Below are 13,710 nucleotides of genomic sequence, written 5' to 3'. Positions count from 1 at the left end.
GATAAACGAGCCTTGGCCAAAAATAGTCACACACAAAAAAAAATCTGACTCAGCGATAATAGCCATCCGATCAAGGTGTCGAAATGGAGTGGTTCCGTATCGTTGACTTGGAAGCGAGAGTCGAGGAGTAGCACAAGCATCTTCTTTTTCAAATACTATAACTGACGGAAATGACAATATCTGCCAAAAGAAAAGAAAAATAAACACGAGAAAAAGGAGAGCTACAGAAGCAGTGAGGGCTCGAATAGCCCGAAGTTCAGAAGCCGGTGAGACACACAGCTGCATAGAGCAGTGAGCGAGCATCCAAGGCCCCCGGCTTGTCTCTTCCTCCCTCTCACCGGTCACCCACCCCCCCTGTCCACAGGGTGCGCGCGACGCTGCAGTACAGCGAGGAGGAACAGCGAGCAAGAACAGCAGGAGCGGGCGGGCAGGCAGGCAGCCACAAAGCGCTGCTGCTGCCGCTGCTGCCAGCCCCGCACAGCCTGGGCTCCGATAATTGATCGACGCAAACCCAGCTATCACCTCCCCTTGTTGTTTAATCCATAGCATATATAATCATCAAATCCCCACCCATCCCTGCACTTATTTCTCGGTTCTTGGCACCTTCCTGTCTTTTCCAGATTTCATTGGATTCCATATAGGGCCTCCACCACATTCATTTGCCTTGATAGCTACCAGCTGTTGCTCTTCCTCCGTTCTCCAGATTTCCTGGCTCCCTGGGCTCCCTGTCTTGCCCGGAGATTGCAATCTTGCGGAGCTCTTCTTTGGTTTCTTGCTCATGCTGGGAGCCATGGACGAGAGGATCCCGCCGCCCCCTTTCTTCCAGTACTCGCCGTCCGGCGTCCATTCTTCCCCTCACCACCACAACCCCATGAGGTCGTCTGCCTCCGAGAGGGAGAGGTCTGTGCCTCATCCTCCTCTTGTGAACTGCTGTGAAGTTTTCGTTTTTATCTTCGCGCCGATCCTGCTAGCTTGAAAAAATCGTCGTGGGGGTGAGATTTGACTCTGGCCGTGCGAGATTTGTGCCTAATCTGGACCGTCTTGGTGTGATTTCGGTGATGGTCAAATGATGTCCACACGCGCTGTAGTGATGTGCCAAGTTGAGGATTTGCGGATTGCCTGCTAATGCTAGATTTGTGCTTGCTGTTACGAATAAATGGGCATGATGTCCTCGATTGGCCTCTGGTAGTGTGAAGTTCATTTGCAGGGTGCTCGTTGTTTTGACTTTTGATTAGGTCGCTAATTATTGGTGCTATTCTTATTTTTTGTTCTTAAGTAAATATGTGCCTGTGGTACTTGCAGCTGATCTTACTAATGAGATTATTTGTTTTGTAGGTATATTGCTGAGTTACTTGCCGAGAGGCAGAAGCTAGTTCCTTTCCTGCAAGTTCTTCCATTTTGTAACAGGCTTTTAAACCAAGGTCTGTTCCCTTCTCTCTCTTTTTTTTCTTTTTCAAATTACATCGAAGCTATTTGTTTATGTAGTTCCATAACCGCAGATTCTAGTTGCTATTAGAGTTTTACATTCACCCAGTTGCTATTCTTACCCATCTTCGCTGTTTGTCAGAAGAATTTGCTATTCTTCTTTGAACAATCATGTCTGTTCTTTTTATATGAAAAGCTGCTCATGAGGATTTCTTTTCAGAATGTGTTATCTTGTCTTGTTCCACCATACCGTTACTTCGAAATCCCAAATGATGGCATTCATGTAAATCACATAAATTGCTGCCTGAGATTGTATAACATGCAGGACTAACTCATTGACGAAACAAGAATACCAGACAGTCTAACACCCTTAAGTTCCTCAGTCATATCTTTCAGTTGACATGCTTACTTTTCACTTCTTTATCGTAGTTTAACCATTATATTACTTGAGTGGCGATTTCTAAATTCTAACATCCAGTTGTAGTTCCAGGTTATAGATATAAACATAGCATGGACATTTTTCTCCCTGATTTAAAGTGACACAAATAGAACTAACGGATTTCGTACTGGCTTGTTTTCTTCAATGCAGAAATTCTGCGGGCATCTTCTTTGCCACCTAACCCAAATTTTGTTGAACCTGAGAGATTCGATTATGGTAGCCCGTTAAGATTAGCTGGCCACCCTATGAACGGTCAACCAATGGATATGGAGGGATGGACTGGAATGCATGCAGAGGTTGTGCAAATTCATACAATCTTCTAATTATTGGTTTTACAAGTCCTAACTGCCTTAACGTTCTATATAGTTGTTAGAGAAATGCTGGCATGATTATATCTACCTTCTCTACTTTTTTTTTCTTATTCTAATATGGCTATTTCAAATATGCAAATCTCTACCAGTGCTGCCAACTAGTTCATGTTATCCTTGAAGCTGTTTAGAAATTCGCAGGAACCAATGAACCAATTTAGGACCGAGTCTCAGTCAGCTGTCCAGTTCATTAACATGAAACGGAAAAAAGGAAAGCTATACGTTGTGATACTAATAGGAATGGTTTCAAAAGCACCAATCAAGTTACAGCCACTGTTACAATACAGATGTTAATAGCTTTGAATAATTCAAGAATGGCATGTTTTGACTTTTTCCTTTTGAGAAAATGACAACGTTCTTGCTAGCTCAATGGTGATTTTCATCCAAGCCTTGGATCTCAAAATTATTCCTGCGAGATTAATGATTATGAACCACTGGGTCTACCCATAAGGAGAATAATATGTAAATGAAAGAAGCTTGACACCAGGTAAACCTCATCCAGTCGTTCTTGTAACCGATCGTTACGACCTGTCAGCAATTTCATCCACCCATGAAAATCATAATTCGACAATACAGTAAAGAATCAACCTGGGTTTTGTTAAGGAAGTGGTGTGGATATATGGACTCTTTATTCATATCATTTTCCTGATATTACAACTAAGAGACTTGTATAACTTGTTCTTATCATGTATTAATAATTAATATGTAACACTGGCCATCTCCAATCCCAAATAGAAACACTTTCATATTATTTCTTTTCATTGATTATATTAAAATGCCTTTCTTCAGCATATGGGGATACATAATTCACCATCCATGGGCTGGAATGGTGGTCCTGGAGTTGTTGGCGGCCCCGTTGTGAAGAAACTTGTCAGGATGGATGTTCCAGCAGAAAAGTATCCAAATGTATGTACGGCGTACTTTCACCTCAAGCTGTTTTGATAAACTATTTAACTTGATTATGAGATTTGCTAAATTCAAATCATCTACAATCTTTTGTTATGAGTAGTTCAACTTTGTTGGACGTTTGTTGGGGCCACGAGGAAACTCCCTGAAAAGAGTTGAAGCTACAACACAATGTAGAGTCTATATTCGTGGACGTGGTTCAGTGAAAGATACTGTGAAGGTAATTAAACACAGATTAGAACCACCATTTCATTGTTGCTTACTCACACGCTTAGAATGTTCTAGCACCACCTTTTTTCTAGAGATGTTTTAGGACCATGTTCCGTTACAGTACTTATTTTTGCAAGTTAAAAAATATAGATATAGTATATATGGTTGTTATTTCTTAATTAAATTGGATATGAAAGTAAAACTGAAGGTTGATCCTGAACTCTTCTGAATGAATGTAAAACTCCCATGTTTTTTTTGGCGGCAAACTCCCACGTTTTAGAAGTACAGTATGCCTTACACAGTAAAAGGCTGATAGATGTTGAGCTAGTAGTGGGCAGCATTTGTATTGATTGAAGTAAAAGAACGGTTCCAGTTCTGCTCAGTTATTTGTTATGTTCTAGCGTCATAAGCTTCAAGCCATGGCTTGTTAAGATGAGAATTCTACTAGTAATTGACCCACAAACAGTGCAGAAAGTCCAAACAAACCTTCTAGGTTCCGTTTTCTAAGTTTGCTCACCAGTTGTATCTCACCCCATAACATTTGATATTTTAGTAGAGCTGTCAGTTAAAATGTTGTGTTAATTATATTCATCTTACCTATATTCTCATGTTGTTGCCCGGATAGTATGGAGTGTTTATTGTTTTTCAAAACTATTTCAGTGGCATCCCTTTTGAAAACATGCACTCATGCTTTTTTAGTTGGCCCGTGCATAAACAAGACAACTACTCCCTCCATCCAAAGTTAGTACAAAGTTGAGTCACTTATTTTGGGACAGAGGGGGTACTAGTTACTAAAATCTATATTTTTGTAAGCATGCTTAACAGAATTAACTCTTGTGTTTAACAACTCCTCCCAAAAATTATTGGAGAGGTTCTGAAAAGCTGATTTTTTTATTGAATAGGAAAACAAGCTTAGAGATAAGCCTGGCTATGAGCACTTAAACGAACCACTGCATGTGCTTATCGAAGCTGAGTTTCCGGCGGATATCGTTGATGCGCGACTAAACCAGGCTGTGGTCATACTGGAAGATCTTCTCAAACCAGTAGTATGTCCCTTTCCATCTTATCTGTCCCAGTTCCCACTTTTCCATGACCTCATTTTTTCTTTGAATTGAGTCAGCTTTACCTCTCTCGCTAACGGTATTACTACATATCACCAGGATGAATCCATGGATTACTTCAAGAAGCAACAGCTGAGAGAATTGGCAATACTGAATGGAACTCTAAGGGAGGAAAGCCCAAGCCCAAGCCCACATCTCAGTCCCAGTGTATCACCCTTCAACTCCACCGGGATGAAACGTGCGAAAACGGGCCGCTAATCGACCGTGCTTCTGAATACTGATTTGCCTGAGGTGACCATGGTTTGAACAGATTGCGCGCAAACCTGTTCTACTGCTGTGAATGATTCCTGATGCATATGGGGGACCGGCCTTGAGGCTGGTCGCATCTGTGATACGAGCTGAGATATATCTTTGGATGAATGGTCGCTATGGAAGAAATTCGTTCCGTCTGCTCGTGGAATCGGGGCCTGCTGTTTGGTCTTATTGATTATTCTCTGTGTATCTATTTGACTCCCAAATATTAACGCTGTCGGTTCGGGTTAGTTAACGTGATTGATCTGTGGTTCAAAGTGAAATAGTTGTGGACAATAATCAGGGTTTTTGTCAGTTGTAACATGTCCATGGTTGGTGCAAGTCTAAATAAGATTTGTTTTCCCAATGGCATTCCAATGTATGAACCTCAAGCAACATCATGAAGATCACTCACTTGCCTCGTACAGTAGTAAGCATGTCTCTCTGCCGTTGTAACATCATGATTATCGCCGCACGTGATTTCGTTGTGCATGCTTTTATTGGCATGTCTAATGAACTGAACTGTGAATCTGTGATAGTGGTATGTGACCTACAACGAAGTTGCTCCTCCACGGATCCATGATGACTCTACCATCATTTCACGGACCCGTCCTTTTACCGACAAATGCTCGGGAGCGCATGAAATTGAGAGATTTACTTCGTATACATGTCGGAGTCGCTATTATATTTTCCTATGCAAAAATGCTAAAAAAACGCAGATAATAAGTCATCATAAGCTATGAAAGACTTGTTCAATGTGTATAAGAATTATGTCAATTCCAGGTGTTGTAGACAGCAACGCGTGCGCTTTGACTCCATTTGCAGGTCATATTTTTGGAAGGTGCTCCAAAATTCATGGCATCATTGTGCTTGGTCTATTCCTAAGTGCTAAGTCTAAGGCGACATGATTGGATTCCCTTCATCTGAGGCAAAACACACCACTTTGCACTAAGCTCTCCAATGGAGCTTCTAGTCTTAATCAGCAAGTTACGTGCCTTGTTTCTTATAAGTACTCGGAGACTGCTGAATTCAGATTAAGCTTGTATCATGACATGCGGACGTAATGGGAGGGATTGACAGCACAAGTGATTAAATTTTCCTTCTATCATGACAGAGAATCATTGAGCCTTGCTTAGCAAGGACGCATTAAAGGTCAAGTTACATTTTCCGGGCGAGCATTGGATTCGAGTACTAAACAGCAGAGTCGGACAGGTCGACAGTTACACAAGTACTCCCTCCGATCCTTTTTAGTTTGCATATAATATTTGTCTGAAGTCAAGCCTTGTAAAGTTTGACCAACTTTATAAAAAAAAATGCCAACATTCACAATGTGAAATCAATATCGGTAGATGCGTCATTGCTTAAATTTTATATTATATAACTTTAGCATGATAGATGTTAATATTTTTCAAATAAATATGGTCAAACTTTAAAGTTTGACTTTAGGGGCTTCTTATATGCAGAGTAAAAAGGACAGGGGAGAGTACGTACTACATAGGCATATAGAAATGGGCATTGGCATGCTAAACAAATACACTTACTGTTGAAGATCTGGGACCATGATCCTGCACGCAGAGTATTTTAACTTGATTATTTGGGATCGTAGCACATGGTTTGGGGGACGAATCAAGATTTGTTAGACGGGTTGAATGTGCCGACAGGATCACTAAATACAACCCTGTACAAATGGTGAGGCGTTGAGGCTGCAGCAAACGATTCATTCGCCCGAGGTGGGGGAAACCAGCGAACGAAATCGTTCACAGTGATAAAACCCCCAACAGTGCTATACACACGACGCAACTTGGACGATTTGTGCACGACCCACCTGATCAAGCCGTTGATGCGTGGGCGAAAAGTGCAGCGGAGCATCAGATTTGCATCGGGCATAAATCATCCCATGAAGCAACGTCTGCATAGTAGTTTCATAAAACCCCTGCCTCTCCAGAACAGAACTTGCTTCTTGATATGAGTTAATACTAGCGTTGGTTTGTGTTGTCCTCGGGTCTTGGTCATGTTGTAGAGGTCTACGGCGTTGGTTCTGTCGCGGCTTGGTTGCTCCGTGATTTGCCTCATGGCATCAGCTTGGGCTTGATCTAGGTGATGCACGTTTCGTAGTTCGCGTGAGGTGTGTGTGGCTGCTAATCCTCGTGTTTGGCGTTGTAATGGCCGAAAGGTGTTGTACTCGGTTTCTTTGCCGCTTCTTCTCTAATGCGATGATACGTATGCTTGTGCGTATTCGAGAAAAAAAGGCCCGTGCGTTGCAAGGGAAGAAATGAATACCACACACTCTTAATTTACCAAAAAATGGTCTATAATCTGAGAATTTGTAGCTACGGCCCAAATAAAGATGGTCTTAGCCTACAAAAGCGTAGTTGAAGATTTCACGGGTCATCTATTTCAACACGGCTTGTTGTAGATTTAATACGTACAAAGAAACGGGCAAGTGATCATGCATTTATTCATGTCATGTGCAGAATAGGGTGTTGTTATGGGCAGGTAAAGAAAAACGACAAAAACAAGCGATAATACATCAGCACACTTCGAAGACATGTGTGCATCAAGGATGGCTTCCAGCTTAAGCATCACCAACTTAGGACATGTTCGACATCATTCCAGCTCCTAGCTCCGATCCATGACCTCAAGCTCGTCCTCACACCGCCCTCCCGAGCTCATCCTCGCGTCACTCTGGAACTCCTCATTCCTCCTCTATGCTCACCTAGCTTGGTTCGCCAACATCTTCTTTCTAATAATTTATCCACCCCTTTGCTAGAGAGTCTCTTGGCTTGTCGTTTACAACCTGTCTGAAAGAAGATGTTGGTGTCGCATTTATTGTCCTCAAGCCCAACAATAGCAGTAGAGTGCCACATTTGATATGGACCACTCCTCTGATTTCATCTGTTTTGAGAAGTACACATATATGTATTATGTATGTGCAAATATTTTTGATGTAACTCTTGAACACCCTTTTTCAAATGCATATTTCTTATATACATGAACAGTTGTTAAAAAAAGATACATGATTTTTTATCATAAAGAGAGACTTTTTTTTGTCTAGGAAAGAACATTTTTGTCTTCTGTGAACGCGGGTACATGTGCCCCTATTTCATCACTATTTATTGCCATACATGTCATAGGTATTGATCCATGTTTCATCATTATTTATATCTTATCAAATATGTATTATATTTTAATTTTTTCATCATGCATGCCTCCTTTTTACTTTTTGTCATGCATGCCCTCTTTTTTCTTCCTATATATAGGAGAAATAGCGCAACGTCTCATCTTTATCTGATCTCCTCTGCATAGACATTGATCCATGTTTCATCACTATTTATATCTTATCAAACATGTATTTTTTTGTCATGCATACCTCCTTTTTACTTTTTGTCATGCATGCATGCACGCCCTCTTTTTTTCTTCCTATATATAGGAGAAATAGCGCAACATCTCATCTTTATCTGGTCTCCTGTGCATTTTCTCTTTTATTTCTTTTATGACGGACACCCCATCTTTATTTGGTCCTTCTTTTATTTCTTGTCATGCAGTCCTTATTTATTGAGTGTCTCTAGCAAATTTACCTTCTATTCCATCTCCGATCCTAATTTTGCTGAGGTGTTCATCTTTAATCCGGATCAGTACCGATATGAAAGAAAGACGGATAATGCTTAACATTGCACCCTAGATAGTACTGCCTCCGTCCCATAATGTAAGACATTTGTTGACACTAGTGTAGTGTCAAAAAATGTCTTACATTATGGAACAGAGGGAGTATTTTATTTAAATGATTAACATGTAAACTAACATCATATTCAGATTCTACATTTTTTCTAATTAATTTCATATATAACATGTTAAATTTGAAGTTACGGTTTAAAAGATATGAATGTTTTTAAAAAAAAAAATTGATATGTACTACGGGTTTAATGTCAGAAACATCAAGGATTTTTCTATAAAATAGCATGACGGACTAAAAATACCTATTTTCTTTATTAGTAGGTATAGAAAGCCTGGCTGTCTTGCCTCCAAAAGAGGTGGTGAGATCGAACCCAGTTGGGCCAAAAAAGCCCAACCATGCATGGCAAAACTTTTATAAAAGTACCATACAAAACATGACAAATTTGCCATGTGTGAAAAAAATACACATGTCATGAAACCCTTTTGTAACACCTAGAAAAAGTTGCCACCCCATTTGTCTGTAAGAAAAATGCCAATATAAAGTTGCCATGATATTTGTCATGGGAAACATAATGCTTTGAATGTGCCATGGCAAAACCAGAAAGAACCGAATGTAACCATTTGAAGAACATATTTCAAACTTTCCATGTTATATACTAGAACATTTGTCCTATAATTTGAGTTCCCATGTAACAAAGAAGAAGAAAAATGCCATATCTCAATAAAAAAATGCCATCTCTTAATATAAAAAATTAATCTCTTAATAAATAAAAAACAGCAACTCTTAATAAACAAAAAACGTCATCACTTAATATACGAAGCCACTTCGTTTTTTATGCATAAAATTATACTCTCCATTTTTATATACAAGGCCCATGGCAATTTTACGGACTGTGAAGGGTGAAAATTGCATTCACAGCAACGATCAACAACTGTATAAAATGGCAAAAATATGTAAGGTGTCATTGCAAAAAGAAAGACTAATTGCCATGGCAGTTTACTGATTGTAAAAACTGGTGTGGAAAGTGCCTTCACCAATTGCAACTGTGTAACATGGCAAAATTATACTGATATGAACTGGAAGCACAGCAAGCACAGTGCGCACACAAGGATCGACCATGGCCATAGACCAACGAGCCCGCACCAGTGGGAAGCACAAAAAACAGAAGAAGAAAGATGGAAAGGAGGGAGCCAGCAGGGGGAGAAGAACCTAAGGGGATGAGCACCACGCCACGGTGGCACGGTCCGTCGCACAGTGCACACACAAGGGCCGGCCATGGCCATAGACCAGCAAGGACATCAATTGGGAGCACAAAAAGCAGAAGAAGAAAGATGGAAGGAAGGGAGCGAGAAGGGCAAGAAGAACCTAAGGGGATGAGCACCACGCGGCAGTCCGTCGAGGCAGACGGTGGTTGGAGGCTTGGGAGCAGGCTGCCCGGTGTCAGATCTGGCGCGGGAGCTCCTTGCGGCGGCCGAAGGCGGCCATTGCAAGCAGCTAGGCGCCGGGGCTCCAGTCCAAATCGTAGGTCACCACGCTGGCCTCGATCTCCCGGGGGGCGACGACCTGCAAGGCACGCCGACACGGCGGAGGAACTCAAGCGAGTCCATCCATGGCGGTTCGGGCAACGACCGTGCGTCCTCGCACACCCTTCAGCTGTTTGGTTCCATCGGGAAAGAGTGGGGTTGCTCACCAACGGGAAGAACATCAGCAAGTCGAGCTCCGTTCTCGTCGTCAAGGACTCATAGTAGACCTCCCGCAGAAGAGATCGACAGCGAGAATAGAGACTTACGGGCGGACCTCAACCACAGGAGATAAACGGCAAGAATTGCCGAAGATGGCGGTTGCTTGCCTGGAAGAGAGCGGCAAGGAAGAGGAAAGTGGGGCAGAGGGTGGATGAGGATGAAGGCTGAAGGCTGAGGAAGGGTGTTCGCTGGAGATCACCAAAAACCTTACGTTCACGGGTTAGCTTTTCTGTTTCATGAAAGCTGAAACTATGTAATTCCTCCCCGACTCATTTTCACAATCTGGAAAACTGACAACATCCGCCTTCAACAGAAGTGACACAAAAACCCAAGGCAAAAATGTAAAACGGACGGATAGTCTTGCGTGTTGGAAAATTTGAAATGACCAAACCTCCAGCCAGCACTCTTGGGAAACTAACAACATGAATTTTACCAGTGCAATTTTCAGCCAAGCATATGAAATCAGGTCATGTATATACTATATACAAAACCAAATTAACGGTACAAGTTGCCCAGCTAGACAAGTTCAAATATACCATGCTAGAGTAAATTGTTGACATGTAACTCGCTGAGCTCGTTGGCCAATTTAACAGATTCAGAACTAGTCCTCAAATTCAAGATCCATCAGCTCCTAAAAACACTATACAACTAAAAATCAAGAAACATTGATCGCACAATGCACATGATAAGCATCACCAATAGAAATTAAATTGATACTCCCTCCGTAAACAAATATAAGAGCGTTTAAAACACTAAAGTAGTGATCTAAACGGTCTTATATTTCTTTACAGAGGGAGTACTTGATAGTCTGCTTTGACATTAATACACATGCAGAGTACTAATTTGCCACCAAAATCCTAGATTTCAGGATTCTTAATAGTCTACTACCGATCATACTCAAGAAACAATCATCCCACAATGACCTGCCACTTGACACTACAACTAAATAGACACACGGTAAACTACATACGTGTGATCATCTCTGGAAAAAGAAAACATAGCGGCACAAAAACTTGAGGCCCAAATGTATAAGAAAAAAAGCTAGATAGACTTGCACGTTCGATAAAATGCCGTTGGTAAAGATATATCTGATATAGCACTGAAATCTAAACACTGACAGAGAAAAGACTGAAGAAACACACACTAAATCCTGATGAGATACAAGACACTGAAGACTATAGAAAGATGGCAACAACAATTTAAAATGAAGAACAACAATTTAACCCACAAGTTAGAAATAGAGCAACATCTTTTCTGAATAGCTAACGGAAGTATGCTAGTTGGACTATCAGCAAAGGTGTGTGTTCCATTTATGGCTACAAATGCAATTGCCAGTCAATTTTAGAGAGAAAAAAACCATCTGGCCATACTTCATAGAAAGCAAACGATTATTTCCATCCATCAGTACAAAATGAACCAAGGTGACTGATTTACAGCTTGGTTGCACTTGAAATTCACCGTCAATGCAAAAAACCAACCATGCAAATGAAAAAAAAACATGCAAAAGAAAGTGTCTAGCTCTGGGTGTTTCTTTGTTTGTCACTTCCAAAAGGAAGGATATAATGGTCATAATCATTACCGCAATATAAATAAATAATGGAATTTTCCATGGATAAAATTTGACAAACTTTAAACAGAAATTACGAGGAATGAAGAAACTGGTGAAGCTGAAGAAAAAAGATGAGAATTGAAAGGCAAAATACTGAATAAGAAGAGGTTGAAGACAAAGAGAGACCAAAAGAAGTGCAAGTAGAGCCTTCGGCGTGATTTATCGGTCATGAAGAATGAAAAACTGAAGAAAAGTGAGGAGCTAAAATACTGAGATGAATGGCCTTGACTACAAAAGAAAAACTATATGGAAAAATACTGCACATAAGAAGCCATCGCAAGGCAAGAGCTCACTGAGTGAATAACAACAAACAGAATAATGAAATGAGAAATGACTATACAATAAGACAGATTAACTAATCTCCGAATACCCCAATATACTGAACAATGATGCAAGCTGACAGACCAAGGAACAGAAAGCATAGAGAAACTGTATGCAAAATATAGCTTCCAAACCTTCTTGTGATCTCAGTACACACATCTAAATAGTGGGGCTGTTCATTCATGCATCAAAGACAATCTGACTGAAATATGACGCATGAAAAGAAACTAATATCTGAACAAATATACTAATACTAATCTCTGAACAATAGTACTCAAGCATGCAACTGAACAATGAACATCCTAGCCTGGACGCCCAGAGGAGCACGCTCTGAGATGCACACAAAGACCTAACAGCTGGAAAATTGAATCTGAGCGAAATGAAAAACGATCAGCTGTTTTTTGTTTTTGGAAAAATGAAAACATGCAAGTTTCATCGAGATCAATAACCAGATAGCATAACTTGACTTGCATAACTTAGTCCATTTCATCCAATACATAAAGATAGATCAGTCTGTCCCCATCAGACGACACAACAAGATAACTTCGAACGAACAAACACGCCACCAACAATACTTCTCGAACCAGGCTCGCATCGTCGATTCTTCTTCCTACGAGAAGCACGGGGAACACTACGGCGACTTATACTAATACTGATAGGTATAGGTATGACTTGCTGCAGAGTCAGGCGGTAGGAAAAGGAGCGAAGGGGAACGGGGCACTCAGATCTGACGGGCAGCGCCGCCTAGTTGGTCTTGTTGGGGCACTCGCGCGAGAAGTGGCCAGACTCGCCGCAGGAGAAGCAGCCGCCACCGCCGCCGCCACCGCCACGGCCGCCACCACCTCCGTAGCCAAGCACTCACGGCCGCCGCCGCCGCCGCCGCCGTAGCGGCCGCCGCCACCACCACCTCCGTAGCCGCCACCGCCGCCATAGCTGCCGCCACCGCCGCCATAGCCGCCGCCACCGCCGCCGTAGCCGCCGCCACCGCCGCCGTAGCCGCCTCCACCGTAGCCACCCCCGCCGCGACCCCCGCGGTCACCACCGCCGTCGCCAGGGCGGGAGCCGCCGGCGAGCGCACCTCCTCCTGGTGCGGTGACGTCGGCGGCCTTGGTGCGGCCGTCGTCGCCGGTGATGACCTCGAACTCGACGACGTCGTTCTCGTTGAGGCTGCGGTAGCCGTCGGCCTTGATGGCGGACTGGTGGACGAAGAGGTCCTCGCTGCCGTCCTCCGGGGAGATGAAGCCGAACCCCTTGGTGACGTTGAACCACTTCACGGTTCCCTTCACTCTCTCACCCATCTTGCGCCGCCGCCGGAAACGAAGGACTAAAACCCTAGCAGGAAACCCTAGATCGGTGTGGTGGTGGTGGCTGAGGACTGAGGGAGGAGGGGGGGGTCTAGATAAATAGTCTGTTTAGTTGGGCTTGTAGACCAGCTTCGAGGCCCAACCACACAATTAAGTTGGACCTGCTGGTTTTCCATGCGGCCCAGCAACGCAAGTTCACTCAATACTTTTGAAATAAATTGTGAAATTTTATTTTTTACGGATTTTATAAAAAGTTCATCATTTTGAAAGAAAACTTTATCAATTTTGAAAAAAAGGTACCAATTTCGAGAATAAAATCAGCAATTTGAAAAAGTTCATCAATTTTGCAAAACATACA

General features: G+C 42.2%; 1 protein-coding gene and 1 pseudogene across 3 annotated transcripts; one reads left to right on the top strand and one right to left on the bottom strand.

The window, feature by feature from the left end:
- The first annotated feature begins 270 nt into the window (after positions 1–270).
- Positions 271–5,067, top strand: LOC123182062 (KH domain-containing protein SPIN1). Of its 2 annotated transcripts, none has more exons than XM_044594513.1 (7): positions 271–900; positions 1,336–1,421; positions 2,015–2,160; positions 3,022–3,138; positions 3,242–3,358; positions 4,251–4,394; positions 4,509–5,067. In XM_044594513.1, exons 1-7 carry the CDS (start codon positions 779–781, stop codon positions 4,665–4,667), a joined length of 891 nt encoding a protein of 296 aa, XP_044450448.1. In that variant the 5' UTR covers positions 271–778; the 3' UTR covers positions 4,668–5,067. The 2 variants fall into 2 exon arrangements, with proteins under 2 accessions (XP_044450448.1, XP_044450449.1); XM_044594514.1 differs by lacking the exon at positions 271–900 and adding an exon at positions 974–992.
- Positions 5,068–12,501: 7,434 nt separating this feature from the next.
- On the bottom strand, positions 12,502–13,432 carry LOC123182060 (glycine-rich protein 2-like; annotated as a pseudogene). The gene has a single exon (XR_006492001.1). The product of XR_006492001.1 is annotated as a glycine-rich protein 2-like (transcript).
- Positions 13,433–13,710: the final 278 nt, after the last annotated feature.

The sequence above is a fragment of the Triticum aestivum genome, chromosome 1D (genome assembly GCF_018294505.1).
Source record: "Triticum aestivum cultivar Chinese Spring chromosome 1D, IWGSC CS RefSeq v2.1, whole genome shotgun sequence".
In the NCBI taxonomy this organism is placed as follows: domain Eukaryota; kingdom Viridiplantae; phylum Streptophyta; class Magnoliopsida; order Poales; family Poaceae; genus Triticum; species Triticum aestivum.
The sequence above is the reverse complement of the archived record's forward strand: the minus strand, read 5'-3'. Positions and strand labels throughout refer to the sequence as shown.